The sequence below is a fragment of the Littorina saxatilis genome, linkage group LG3 (genome assembly GCF_037325665.1).
Source record: "Littorina saxatilis isolate snail1 linkage group LG3, US_GU_Lsax_2.0, whole genome shotgun sequence".
Lineage (NCBI taxonomy): Eukaryota > Metazoa > Mollusca > Gastropoda > Littorinimorpha > Littorinidae > Littorina > Littorina saxatilis.
In genome coordinates, this window is record NC_090247.1 from 27,275,925 (window position 1) to 27,291,058 (window position 15,134).

At 42.6% G+C, this 15,134-nt stretch overlaps 3 protein-coding genes across 4 annotated transcripts in view; all 3 read left to right on the plus strand.

Annotated features, from left to right (window-relative positions):
* Positions 1-6,977, plus strand: part of LOC138962018 (ubiquitin carboxyl-terminal hydrolase 47-like) — a 52,164-nt gene extending 45,187 nt beyond the window's left edge. Inside the window, exon 33 of the mRNA XM_070333709.1 lies at positions 2,394-6,977. Within this exon, the coding sequence (XP_070189810.1) occupies positions 2,394-2,511 (118 nt within the window). The 3' untranslated portion in view covers positions 2,512-6,977. The remainder of the gene's footprint in view (positions 1-2,393) is intronic.
* The window catches only part of LOC138962037 (uncharacterized), a 384,447-nt gene that overhangs the window by 272,415 nt on the left and 96,898 nt on the right, over positions 1-15,134 (plus strand). The window contains exon 6 of one of the 2 annotated variants that reach the window (XM_070333732.1): positions 5,362-6,977. The exons of the other annotated variant lie outside the window; for it this stretch is intronic. The gene's annotated coding sequence lies outside the window, so the exon portion shown is untranslated. Of the gene's footprint in view, positions 1-5,361; positions 6,978-15,134 lie in introns of those variants that run through there. 2 annotated transcript variants of the gene reach the window in all.
* Positions 13,783-15,134, plus strand: part of LOC138962024 (cholinesterase-like) — a 4,348-nt gene continuing 2,996 nt past the window's right edge. The window contains exon 1 of the mRNA XM_070333715.1: positions 13,783-15,134. This exon is cut by the window's right edge and continues 733 nt beyond it. Within this exon, the coding sequence (XP_070189816.1) occupies positions 14,252-15,134 (883 nt within the window). The 5' untranslated portion in view covers positions 13,783-14,251.

A 15,134-nucleotide genomic window follows, 5' to 3' on the forward strand; every position in this document is an offset into this window, starting at 1 on the left:
CTTTGGTGCTTCGACAAGCAAGATGGAGGATGATGAGTTTGAAACTTTCGTTTGAGTTGTTTTTTGACAACAAATCGTACGTGGAATCTGAACGATTTACTGAGGAAGCTCTTCGCAATGAACTGTGTATCGCGGTGAAGAAAATGACACAGTTCGTCAAGACAGTGACGGAATTTACGAAAGCGCAGATTGATACAAACAGTTGCTGATCCAGTTTCGTTCGGGAAATGGCAGGCCCAGCAAACATTACCGATAATCTGACTGATGTTGGATACTTTCTCCTGTTTTTGTTTTTTTGCGTAGCAAATGCTCAACTTGCTTGTCGAGGAGATACTGCACAGAAACTGACTCAAATTCAGCGCAAAGCAAGCCAGTGCCGAGACGTAAAAAGTCTGCTGCATGGCGTGTTCGGAAATGGCGACCTGTGGATCTGCGTGGAGATCAAAGCTTTCCTCTGTATCGGAAACACCGACAGAATCCAAACTTTGGCCTAGTGCCAGCGGAACTACTTGTTGTTGCTAACCGAACTAATAAAGACGTTGTCCTCTTTCTTATTTCGAGCCATTGTTATCGTATCAAAGGTGGTTTCTCAAGGAAAAATTCGCTTTCGGTTGTCACCGATCGTTTGATGTGTAACCAGGATGTTGTAAAACCGAGTGAACTTCGGGTGTTCCCGTCATGGCCGAGAGTCTCTTCGGTAGTTTCCGTATGCAAAATTCGTAAGCTGAGCATGCGCACTCACAAAGTAAACTGGTTCCCGATTTCGGTTTATGACACGAACCAATGGATGTCGAGTACCTTCCAAATAAGGACATTTCCGTTCGATTACGATTGCTGCCTTTGCAACGGACAAGTGGCTGAGTGAATGGAACATTTATCAAAACACTGATGTCATGTTATAGGTCAAGAGCTGCTGCGCAGTTTCGTATGTCGTGAATGCACTGTTTTGCTGAGGACAAAGCCGTAACTAGCCTTTGAAATGAGACATTTTTTGGCGGGGGAATATCGACTACAGAAGACAATCAATGCCACACATGTTCACATTTTGTCTTTATTGACAGATAAATAGGACACTTTTGACAAAAACACCGACACACATGGATGATAGGTATGTTATGGAAACATAATCTGCTAAAATACCCAAAACAGTGTTTTGAACGATTTGGTCAATTTTGCACTGGCACACTCCTCTTGAAATCACAATTCAGCTCACAATCTCAGATCTGCCCAGGCTTAAATATACCAAAAATTAACACATTACTTCTCCTGTGGTGAGGTGGGATTTTTTTACTCACATGCGAAGCAAAAGTGAGTCTATGTACTCACCCGAGTCGTCCGTCCGTCCGTCCGTCCGTCCTGGCGTCCGTCCGGAAAACTTTAACGTTGGATATTTCTTGGACACTATTAAGTCTATCAACACCTGATGTGGCCTGATGGTGTATGGTTACAAGATCTCAAAAAACATGTGCGGCAACTTGACCTCACTTCAAGTTCAAGGTCACAGGGGCCGTAATTGTTGTCTTAAAAACGACCATTTTTCACATTTTCGCATTTTTTTCTGAAGTTATCGAGAATGGCAACCTTAGCTATGTATGCTATACAGGGCAATGTAAGCCCTATCTTTGGACACCAGTTTGGTTGACCTTGCTTCAAGGTCAAGGTCGCAAGGGTCCTTTAAAGTTGGATTGTATACATATTTTGAAGTGACCTTGACCCTGAACTATGGAAGATAACTGTTTCAAACTTAAAAATTATGTGGGGCACATGTTATGCTTTCATCATGAGACACATTTGGTCACATATGATCAAGGTCAAGGTCACTTTGACCCTTATGAAATGTGACCAAAATAAGGTAGTGAACCACTAAAAGTGACCATATCTCATGGTAGAAAGAGCCAATAAGCACCATTGTACTTCCTATGTCTTGAATTAACAGCTTTGTGTTGCATGACCTTGGATGACCTTGGGTCAAGGTCACATGTATTTTGGTAGGAAAAATGTGTAAAGCAGTTCTTAGTGTATGATGTCATTGCTAGGTTTAGTTATTTGACCTTGACCCTGAAGGTCAAGGTCATGTAAAGGTCAAGGTCAAGCATGTGAGTCGTATGGGCTTTGCCCTTCTTGTTTATGAATTAATTTATTAAAAAGAAACGGGTGGCTTTTACAAAATTAATTCATCAAAAAATGTCCACTGTACAGAAAGAGCACCTAGACTTTTCACTTTTGGTATGTGACCAAGTGGTGGGATGGTCTTATCCCGTATAAAACAAAAAACCTTGCCAGTTCTTTGATTGTAAGCCGAATTGTTTTCAACAGAAGGAGTGCATACATTTCTGTCAGAGTATGACAGACTTTGTGACTGTCATCTCTATTGCATGTGTCTTCTGTTCCAGACTGTCTCGCTACAACCAACGCCTCTCGTACTCCCCACGGAAAGAAAGGGCTCTGAAAATCTACACTGAAGATCATCCCGTATCTCCTACCAGCAAATCTTCTCCTGACCTTGACTGAGACCCTTGATGACCTTGAACACATCACCATGGTAACCAGACTGGATTCTACACCCTCTTTAAGGTTGCCAAGGTGTCAGTGAGCTCTGTGTGATTGTGTGGCATTGCATCAACTAGTCTCTCAGCTCTTACGCCTGTCGAGTGGTTGTGTACAAGACAATCTCTTTTTGACTTGTGATAGCAGTCACAAACCAGATGATCCTGAGACATCCTGACAGGGTATGCTGTGAATCCTGGCAGAACTGATCCTGAAGATATCCGGATACTGTAGGCTTTGGATTCTGGCTGTGTAACTTGAAGGTGATACATGCTGACACAGACAGTCCCATACAAGTGTCAAGCATGTGGTGAATGCCAACTGGGTTGGCATCTAGGATTTGTTGACTCCTGACTGGCAGGGCCTTTTAGATGGTGTACAGAACGCAGGGTGTGATAGGCAGAATGGTGTGAAGTGATCCTGATTGACAGAATGCTCAGCATTCAAGATGTTGTATTCTGATGAGTGAATCTGACATGGTATGATAGACTTGTTCAGTATGTGGGATGTCACATCATGATAAGTTGTTCATGCAGATTGTGATGGATGTTGTTCACTTTGCAGGATGTTGTATAGATCCTGAGAGAGTGTTCATTTTGTGGGATGTTTCAAACATATATTGAAAGATTGCTTGCAGGATTTGAAATGAAGATCCTGATAAATGAATCATTACGGAAACGGGCAGGATGCGATACACAAATACACAAATCCTGCCAAATGAATCCTGCAAGAACCTGTTCAGTATTCACAGGGTGATGAACCAGGAACTTTCCTGCAAGTATCTGCAATATCCACAGATCTATGCCGGATACAGTGGCTACAGGCCAATCAGTGAATCTGGCTTCCGCTTACGCTAGTGAGCTTAAAGTTAGTCCAATCTGTATTGTGAAATTACAAACGAGTTGTGCTTTCACTCATCAAAAAAATGCATACTGTAGTGTAATGTGGAGAAGACAAAATAGTGACATGCTTTGAGAGGGCTGCTGTGACTGTGAGGTTGCGGTACAGAAAGATGGGTACAGCTGTTGTAAATGTAAAAGATGTTGAGTGACAGCAGTTTTTGTCTGTATAAAGTGGAACATGTTCCCTTAGGTGTGTCTGTCATAAAAAAACTGCGTCCCTCTCTCTCTGCAGGAATGTTATCCTGTAGTTGTGCAGTTTGCATTCTTAGACTGGTTGCAGGATAGACTGCATCACTCTCTTTGCAGGATTGAATCCTGTAGTTGTGCAGTTTGCGTTTTTAGACCAGCTGCAGGCTCAACTGTATCCCTCTTTCTCCAGGATTTGTATTCTGTAGTTGTGCAGTTTGCATTCTTTGACTGGCTGCAGGATAGACTGCATCCCCCTCTCTCAGCAGGATTGTAATCCTGTGGCTGTGTATAGCACATGTGTTTGATTTGTATATGTTGAGTCACTGGCTTCATGAGGAAAGAGAAATTTCTCTTACAGTCTCCCTACCTTCTTGGGGAGACTTTTAGTTGTACGCTGTTTTAGTGAGTTGTTTGATCTGTCTGCATGAGGAAGGAAGACTGTAAAATAATTGACACAAAGATGGTATTTTTAAAAGAATGTGAAAATTGCTTGAAGGGTTCGAGAGAAATGCAAGAGCATGCTTGAACAGTTCATTCAACATTGCTCTAGTCTTTGAATGAAAGTGTGTCTCTTTGTGTATTAACTACATGTAATAAGGTCTGCAAGTTGTCAGTGTTTGTGTAGTACATGTAATAGTTTGTGTTGAGTAAGTGCATGTTTCCATCTACTGTCTTAGCTTTAATTACAAATTAGAAAATGCCAAAAGGTTATTATTTCTCTCAGAAGGTGATTCCCACAGAATGAGAAAACATAACTGCTTGGGACCACACCTGAATGGTTAACGAGAGATTGGGGTATGTCTGTTGGTCGTATTTCTGTGAACATTAGTACAAGCCAAAACATGATGTGTTTAATGGTCATCATGTGTGTAAACACTAACAGTAGTCTTCTGCAGTAGCACAGCAAGTTAAATATGGGAATACCAGTCCAAGTTGAAGACATTTGAACAAAGTATTGAATTGATGATAAAATTGTCCTTTTCTTGCTCAATGTTTGGCCAGCAGTTCTACCCCCTCCCCCTGTAATACACAAAAATTGTAAAAAGTTGCTGCATAACAGTGCTACGAAAACAAAAATAAGGTCAACATCGGTCACCGTTTGTCAGTTTTTGGTGTGTACCTGTATTCATGCGTCATGCTGTGGTAGTGTTGTTTACAGGTACCTTCAATAACCTGTAAACCATGAAGTAAACCACCGAAGTACGATCCAGGCTTTTATGTGTGATAAGAGCATCCTTCCACTTCAACAGGTACCAAAAATCAACAGCCTTGCTGCTTCCTGTGCGAAGCAGGGTTTCTTTGCTAAATTCATTTTTGTAAATTGACACTGGTGTCAGTTTAATAGTAAATATTAATTCAGCAAAAAATCCCCACTCTTCACACCAAGCAGCCAGACTGAAGGTAATTGATATGTGCTCAAGTGTATGGATGCTCATCGCATGTAAAAGCATGGATCTGTGGTGGTTTACATGATGGTTTACATGGCACGGAAGGTATGTTTCCAGTTACAGTGTTGATCTGTCCAACCGACTTGTGATATGCTGCATTGTCTCACAGCAGCGAGCATTGATTTGTCTTTGAAATGGTGTGTGCTTGCCAATGGAAATATATCTTTATTTTTTGTTTATGTGTATTTGTTTCCATAAAATTGTTGAGTAAGACACAAGCCTTCAGCTTTTGGTAGACTTTAGTGTCTAATTTTCTTTGAACTCAAAGCTGTGAGTTCCCGCAGTGGGGCACTGCGGTTATGAAATTAAAGGCCCCTCCTGTTTTTGGAACTGCAGGAGCTTTCTAGTTTGCTGTTAGGTAGATTTTTGGTTCCTCTTTCCTGTCATGCTCTCTTTTTCTTCATGAATTCTTTTCTTTTTTCTGCCTTCTTGCTCATTCACCTGTATTTTTTCCAAAAATCTCTTCTCTTGCCGCTTGTCTCGCGATTCATGTATAGTTTAATCTGTTAGTGTTCTGATGTAAGTCCAGCAGTAGATAGGTTAAGCCTATTTTAACATACTGGAAACTGGTAATCTTCCAGTAGGTATTAATTTAGTTTTACTAAAGCCTGCTGGGACACAAGTAATGGTTTAGTGCATTTGTAAACAGGAATCGCTTGACAAGTGGCCCCCTTCATCCCCCCCCCTTCCTCGTCCCGATATGGCTCTGCGTAGTCGGCTGGACGTTAAGCAACAAATAAACAAACAAAAGCTGTGAGTGTATGTGTGTGTGTGCGATTTTAGGGGGGGGGGGGGGTATTTGAATTCTTTCTTCTCTTTTTATTTCGGTCTAGGGGACAGTTTTTGTGTCCAATTTTCAATTTGAACTGTTTTAGCAAGATTCTGACATCTTGTCAAAGAATTACATTGTATCTTTGCAGTTAATTTTCAGACTGCAAACAAGGCACAAACATTTTGGGGAGTTTTGAGTTTACACAGAAATATATAAGAGCCAGCTGAAAGTGCCCTGTTTCTTAATAACTAAGTGCCCAGTCAGAGTCTCCAGGGAAGCTCAGACTAGATTCTGTCAACAGAAAAATGATAAGATAAGGATAAGATTCATATAGTCCTGTGAGGTTACCCTCTTGGAAATTCGGGCTGCTTTCTCCCAGGGGAAAGCGAGCTGCCTTAGAGTATACGCCGCTACTTTTTTCTTATTTTTTCCCCTGCATGCATGTATTACATGTTTCCGAGCCCTGAGACTCTCGCTGTGTACTTGGGTTCTTTAGCGTGCACATGGGGGGTGCTGGAACACCGAGGAGAGTCTGCACAAAGTTTACTCTGGGAAATTAATGCCTTGCCAAATCAAATGTGGGGACCGAACCCACGCCGATAGTGACAACTGGTTTTGAAGCCAGCGCCGCTTACCGACTGAGCTATTTCCCCGCCAAGACATATCAGTAAAATGTGTCTCTTAAAAAGAACTTGAAAGGCTTTGAAACCTGTTATTAATTACAGAAGAAGAACGGACATACTTCATTTTACAAGGATAAAGGTTTAAGAAAAAGATTGACACGACTGTACAAGTGATTTGCTGTTTTATTTCTTGTATTTATTGGTCTCACGATTTTGGAACTGGTTAATTGTTGAATCATTTCATACATTGACTTCCATTGGTGTACATATGTTTGAGTGTTGATCTTTGAATTTGGAGCATGCGTTTTCTGCCTCAAGTCAAACGCAAGATGCCCTCTGATCTGTGAGGTGAGATATTGATGATGTTGACGATATTTGTAAGCATGAGAGGATTGTAGTTTTAACAAATGTGAGGAGTATTTTGATGCGGATTCCTTGAAAATCGAAATAAATATGAATTGTTGTCAATGCTGAATAAAAGTAATATAGAAATGAAGGAAGATGATTTTGGTGTGTCTGTGATGAATTGGACTTCCATCTTCTGTGACTTTCCCCTCTTTTTTCTATTTCTGTCTCTTTGAACCTCAATTCGCAAGTCCCACCCCAACCCCATCAACGTTCACTGTGCCTGTCTTTTTCCATTCAATTGCATGCGATGTACCTGTGTGTAAGTTACGCATTCTATATTTTTGTTGAAGTTATTCTTTGCAAAAAACAACTCTGTCTGTCTGCTCCCTCCTCCCCCCTCTCTCTCTCTCTCTCTCTCTCTCTCTCTCTCTCTCTCTCTCTCTCTCTCTCTCTCTCTCGTGGGTGTGTGTGTTTGTGCGTGTGTGTGTGTGTACTAGTAAGAGGTGTATGTGCGCTCTTATGGTGGATTGTTGTGCAACCACCCAGGAACAGGGGTACGGAACGCGGATCGTATCAACTGATGCATCAAATTGATGCATCCAAAACCAAGATTTGATGCATCATTTTCACAATTTGATGCATCGTTTTCACAAAAGGATGCATCATTTTCCAAAACTGATGCATCCGATACGAAAATGATGCATCATTTTGATGCATCACTTTCAGTTTTGTATGCATGTGAAAGATCATTCATTTCCCGTCTTTCCGTAAGAAATGCCTGAGCACGGAAAAACTTGAAATGACATTTTGACGAATATAAACAGATTGGTTAGATAAAACAAAAATAAACGTACAACATACCAATAAATGGGTAACAAGTCAAAGTCATGGCATTATGCATTTTGTTTGTGGTTTGTTTTCTGTGCACACGAAGTTTTGACGCCCTTGACCTTCGACTCAAACTTTCGTTTTCCGACGTTCGTTTCGCTTCGTATTCCGGTTCAAATTTTGCTTTTTGCTTGGCACTTTCCGGGAAAACCCGAAAATTCTGATGCATCCAAACGATGCATCAGTTGATACGATCCGCGTTCTGTACAGGGGTGGGATTTCTCGACTGATTTCCGTCCCAGGAAGAATTTGGCAACTTTTTTTTTTTTATACTTATTTTGTTAATCCCTGGCAGCTGTTGTTTACACTGGGTTTTTGTGACCGATGTGGTTGTGCCAGGTCAGCCACCTTTCATCATGTCCCAGACTGATTTCATTTTGTGACATGTAGGGGGCAGCAATGTCGTGTCATTTTGAGGAATGTGGCATCTTAGTTGCTATCTATTTGCAAACTTGCTATGCTATGCTATGCTATGCTAAATTTCTATTTTTGTCCCCAGAATAAGAATCTATTTGGGACATGAGGTGGTATAGCACAAAAAGGTTACCGTTTAAGATTTGTTCCCCAATAAAAATCGGGTTAGCTCTGTATCACATTATCTCTCCTTGTGAGGATGATTTTGGACCGTTCGGAGAGTGCGAGTATACTCAGATACAAATATCTGGACTATAAAAGAAAACAAAAGAAAATTTTTACAAAAAGAGAGTTAGAGACTGATAGTGAACCATACAGATATATTTTCTGAAAAGAACCCTATTTTATTGTAACGTACCTTTTTCTTATTCGATGAATAAAATCTGAAGCATATTTTTGGTTTAAATGTTGTTTCCTTCATCGGTGTTTACATGGTTGTTGGTTTTTTGATTGTGTCTGTTTTCATAGTCGATTGTTCAGTTTCATGTTTGTCAGTCTGTAGCCATCTTGATAAAATCTGCAGACATTGACTCATACCCGACTTACGTACTACAAAGCTTACACACGAATTATTTAAAATCAAGTGACGCACACCGCTCGGCGTTACATGTGTGTGTCTGTGTGTGTGTGTTTGTGTGTGTGTGTGTGATTGTGTGATTGTGTGCGTTGGTGCGTGCGTGTGTGTGTGTGGGGGGGGGGGGGGAGACTATAGATAGACTGGGCGCATGTCCATGTGCGGGCATGAAACCGAAGTAGCCGTATTAACATAACATAAAATTATCCATAAATTGAAGGCAAAGACAACAACATCGAACCAATCCAGGAGTCGTCACAATACGTTCGGCCCGTGCGAATGCCCTATCACTCAGACAATCCAGATCTTCGAAGGCTTTGGTGTCGGTTCACATCCACAACCACAACCAATTATGTCTGTCTGTCACTCATTCTTTTTTTTTTCGCTCGATCTGTACCGGCCTCGATTTAACCCCTCAGCCCCCCCTCCCCCGACCACACCCTCATTTATTCATCTCCCTCTCTTTTCAACGCTGAGCCGGAAACAAACACACAGGAAAACAGGCAGATCGATACACACATTAACACATGCACTGACACACAAAGCAGATGCACACACAGAGGAAGAGAGAGAGAGAGAGAGAGAGAGAGATTGTGTAAAACCTTACTTTTTATTTCCACAGGCCAAGTGGGAAAACCATTTGATCGGATAATGTCAACGTCGATTGACATTGGAATGGAATGCTGTATCCATAAAAAGTGAAGGGTGCACGAACACATATCGAATATGTGTGTGTGTGTGTGTGTGTGTGTGTGCATGCGAGGGTGCATGTGTTTGTGTATGTGTTTGTGTATGTGTGTGTGTGTGTGTATATGTGTGTGTATCAGTGTGTGTGTGAATACGAATACGAATAAACTTTATTGTCATGAAACGTAGTGTTTATAAGACACGGGAAGATAAATAACCAAATGATTACATTGTTTCTTTTTTTTTTGAAGCAATTATATACAAATTCTCCCAATTGGTACATCATATGAATGTATAGGTCGATTAATTTCACTCATAACAGATTTTCGTAATTGGTTGTTTTTTATGCAGTTATCTAGAAAATGTATTTCATCTTCTATTACTCCACATGTTTCATATAATCTATTTTCCCTAGGTGTAATGCTGTATCTACCAGTTTCAATTTTCAGGTCGTGGGCACTTATTCTTAGTTTACACAACGACTGTATATTTTCTTTTGTTTTATGCATAACAGATATGGTTCCGTTTTATAATTTGTTACTATTCTTTGATAAAAATTTAACTTTGGTGAACTTATTTGACCTTTCCAGAATTGTATATATTGGAGTTCCAATTTTTGACATATAACATATTTTAACCTTTTCACATTAAAAGTAGACTGATTTATCCACACATGATCTAATCCAATGACTTCTAACAGTTGTGTGTGTGTGTGTGTTTGTGTGTGTGTGTGTGTGTCCCATAACCTCTTGAGGTCAGTGCTCTGATCCTCTTTTTCAGGTCAGAAAGTAGGCCTCATTGAATACCCAGCTTCTATAACCGTACTAAAAATAGTCATTTTCAGGTGGGGTTTTCAACAGCAGCCTTTCATCTGCAAACATTTGCATGACCCGCATACGTGTACGCACTCCAGTATACCTTTTCTCTCAGGCGAATGGGGTGCTGGCGATACTTATTGAGAAACTCAATATACAGAGGGTGAAATGTAGGGTGAGTGCTGTCAAACTCAAATCGGGGACTGCAAGGAGACCCGACAGAGCTAAGAGTGTAAGCTTATACTCGGACCAAAACACCCACCTCAAACCGCGAAACTGCATGGGACCGTGGGGAATGAATGACAAGTCGCGTAAGGCGAAAATACAATATTTAGTCAAGTAGCTGCCATTTTTCAGCAAGACCGTATACTCGTAGCATCGTCAGTCCACCGCTCATGGCAGCCAAAGGCAGTGAAATTGACAAGAAGAGCGGGGTAGTAGTTGCGCTAAGAAGGATAGCACGCTTTTCTGTACCTCTCTTTGTTTTAACTTTCTGAGCGTGTTTTTAATCCAAACATATCATATCTATATGTTTTTGGAATCAGGAACCGACAAGGAATAAGATGAAAGTGTTTTTAAATTGATTTGGACAATTTAATGTTGATAATAATTTTTATATATTTAATTTTCAGAGCTTGTTTTTAATCCGAATATAACATATTTATATGTTTTTGGAATCAGCAAATGATGGAGAATAAGATAAACGTAAATTTGGATCGTTTTATAAATTTTTATTTTTTTTTACAATTTTCAGATTTTTAATGACCAAAGTCATTAATTAATTTTTAAGCCACCAAGCTGAAATGCAATACCGAACCCCGGGCTTCGTCGAAGATTACTTGACCAAAATTTCAACCAATTTGGTTGAAAAATGAGGGCGTGACAGTGCCGCCTCAACTTTCACGAAAAGCCGGATATGACGTCATCAAAGACATTTATCAAAAAAATGAAAAAAACGTTCGGGGATTTCATACCCAGGAACTCTCATGTCAAATTTCATAAAGATCGGTCCAGTAGTTTAGTCTGAATCGCTCTACACACACACACACACACACACACACGCACAGACAGACAGACACACATACACCACGACCCTCGTTTCGATTCCCCCTCGATGTTAAAATATTTAGTCAAAACTTGACTAAATATAAAAACGGCGAATGATTAACATGGGACAGCGCTGCTTTTGATAAAAAGAAGATTCTGAAAAACAGCGACCCTATTTTGACTGTGTTTCTCTCCGTCTCTCTCTCCTACTTATCTTTTACCATCCTTAAAAAAAAAAAGTCTTGTCTCTTGTCTCTCTCACTCTCTCTCACTCTCTCTCTTTCTCTCCCCCCCCCCCCCTCTTCCTCTCTCTCTCAACTCATATCTGTCTGTCTCTCCCTTTCTCGTTCCTTGCAGATCTGTCTTTTTCCCCACTACTCATGCAAACCTCTTGACACACACACACACACACACTCACACACACACAACACAACACAACACAGCACCAGCACAAACACAAACACGAACCCACACCACACTACACCACACCACACCACAACAGGGCCGGACCAAATGAGTTGTAAGGGGGGGGTTCCTCCTTTTTTGGGGGGGACAAATCAGCGAAGTGGCGAAGCCACAAGCGCGCGCCTGCAAAGCAGGCGCGCGAACTAGGGGGGTCCGGGGGCATGCACCCCCGAAAAATTTTTGAAAAACGGTTCAAATCTGTGCAATCTGGTGCATTCTGGGCCTTGTTTTGAGGGTTAAGAGCAGCATAGTTTTGGTGCTAAAACTAGTAAAAGTCCTAGCCCCCTCCCCTCCCTCCTCCCCCCCCAATAGAGACACACACAAAATTTATTTAAAAAAAAAAAAAAATCAAAGCAAGGTACATGCTTTTTCCAGGGGTGGGGTTCTGGAACCCCCCCCCCCCCCCCCTGGGTCCGGCCCTGCACAAACAGGGGCGGATCACATCATTTTTAGGGGGGGGGGGGCAAATTTCTTTAAGAGACAATTCGACGACGCGAAGCGTTTAGTTGAGGGCGCGAAGCGTTCGAACCTCTTAGGGGGATCCGGGGGCATGTGCCCCCGGAAAATGTTGATAAAAACATGGAAAATGGAGCAATCTGGTGCACTCTGGGCCAAAAAACTTCCCCTAATATACCTTCCAAAAAGTACATTTAAGAAGACAAATTTGGATCCAAACAAGGACAATTCATCGATCTGGTGCAACCTCAGCCAACAAATTACCCAACTACTTTCCAACACCGTCACTTAGAAGACAAAGGCCGGCTCCTAGGGGGGTCCGGGGGCATGCCCCCCCCCCCTCCCCGGGAAAATCGTTGATAAAATCAAGGAAAATGGAGCAATCTGGTGCAATCAGTTTTTTTTAATTCTCATTTTATTTTAGGCTGGGGGGGGGGGGGTTTCCGGAAACCCCAGACACCCCCCCCCCCCTCCCTGGATCCGCCTCTGGCACCAACACAACACCAACACACACACACACAACAAGAAATTCCTCCGAGGTAGGAAAAACACCCCCGTCCTTACCATTCTCACTGCCACCAACTGAGAAGGTTATTTCCCTTTGACCATTAATATGTCCCTCTATAAGTCCTTGTTGGCGGCCCATACCCTGACAGGAGTGACGGGCATTGAGAGAGATAAGTCCTTGTAGAATCTTAATCCACCAATAACTCCCTAACCGTGTGTTTGACTGGTCCCAATTTTTGTAAGGACCGTCTCAGGAATGTATAGAACCTGTTCACCAAGTTTGGTGACGATCGGTCCGTTCAGTCATTCTTGAGATCTATATGCGAACACAAACAAACAAACAAACACATCGACCGAATCCTATACACACCCCAATACCGGGGGTGTAAAAACACTCACCACGAGTCAGTCGCGTACACCAAACTAACACCACCACCAACCAATGCTAACACAACACCAACACCAACACACACACACACACACACACACACACACACACACACACACACACACACACACACACACACACACACACACACACACACCACGTATCAGTCGCGTAAGCCAAACTAACAAAAAACAAACACAAACACAACACACACACGTACCACGAGTCAGTCGCGTAGGCTACGCCAAACTAAATATTCCTGAACACAATCGCCTACCCTAGCCCTGCGTCAGATTTTGTTCATGGTCTGAGTATACACTGACTTACACTCTTTGCCGGGAGTAGACGCAAAAGGCCTCATCAGTCTTGAGTCGAGTGTTTGAAAATGCCTGAGCCTGAAGGCGGGTGTAACTAACACCTCTTGGTATCAGTCTGCCTCAGAGATGAGGACGACAGTTGGCCAGATGGCCAGAATAGCGCGCTGCATTTTCTTGCATAGAGCTAAGGCGCGTCCGCCGCGACGGTGCCTGAGCTAAACATTGGCGGGCACTGCTCACAGGCGGACACACGGCACTGTAAACATTTCCCGTCCCATCACCTCTCTCGCCACCATCCGCCCTACCCTTGGTCTCATGCCTGTCATGAATATCATTCTCCTGCTTGCACAAAAAACATTTTTGAACACACCCAGAGCTAAAGGGTTGATATTCAACGTTGTGTTTACACTAACTTGGGTGGAACGGAGAATGACATTCCCTGTAAAGTACGCGCGTTGGAAACACGTCTTTGCAAAAAAGAGTTGTCGTTTCCAATAAAACAAGTCAAAAATGCAGGCCAGAACTTCGATGCAGATCTGAAAGTTGGATTTGTGAAAGAAATACTGATCATTTACGGACGCAACAAAGTCAACTGTCTTCGCACGAGACCGTGTTGAAATCTGAAATTTGAACAACGGGCAAGTGGAATTGCAAATCTGGACTGACATAAGTTTGGAACAAACAGTATCCGCCATCGACATAGTTTCATCACTTACCAGGTTTCGTACCGAATCTCAGATTTAAACGTGGGTTCTTTCATTACTAAGTGAAGTGCTGAGACAGTTATTTTGCTCACCAGACTGATACAGTACATACCAATAATAAGTTGTGACACTGATTTTGCAACAGCGCAAGTAACTAAATATGGCAGCTGCTATATCTGTTCTTTTCTTGATCTTGCAAATATCGGTGGGCTTTGCTGAACTTTCAGTTAACGGAGAACGAGTGTTGGCAAAAACAGACTTAGGTAACATCTCCGGTGTGTTTGAAAATGTAACACTACCGGATAAGACCGAGTCTACTCTCGCAGTTTTTCGCGGAATTCCGTACGCCGAAGCTCCACTCGGTAGTCGTCGATTTGCAAAACCCGTTCCGAAGGCGAACTTCACCTCTCTGTTCGACGCTAAAGAATACGGACCAGCCTGTCCTCAGGTCATATTTGACGCTAGAGCCAGTAACATGTCCGAAGACTGTTTGTATCTTAATGTCTACGTCCCTGCCACCGTGTGGGCTGGTGAGACTGAAGGCAAAGAAGAGATGGCGGTGATGGTGGTTGTGCACGGTGGGGCCTTTGTGGTTGGCCAGGGCAGAAGACAGTACGTGCAGAATCTCGCCATCTTTGCTGACCTCATCATCGTCACCATCAACTATCGCCTTGGTCCCCTGGGGTTTCTCGCCCTTGAAGGTCACCCTGACGTCACAGGGAACCAAGGGTTGTACGACCAGCAGCTGGCCTTGAAGTGGGTCAAGGTCAACATCCGAGCGTTCGGAGGTGACCCTGACAGAATTACCGCGGTGGGTGGCTCGGCTGGGGCAATGTCTGTCACGTACCAAGCCATGTTCCCAGAAAATGCCGGACTTTTCAGAAGGTTCATAGCCACCAGTGGAACTGCTCTGTCCGTGTCTGCTTACCTCACCAAAGATCAAGGTCATTCTGCCGGGTCTAAGCTATCCAAGGAAGTGGAGTGTCTTGGTCGTGACCGCAAACCTTCACTGGAATGTCTCCGTGGGCTAGACTATGAAGTAA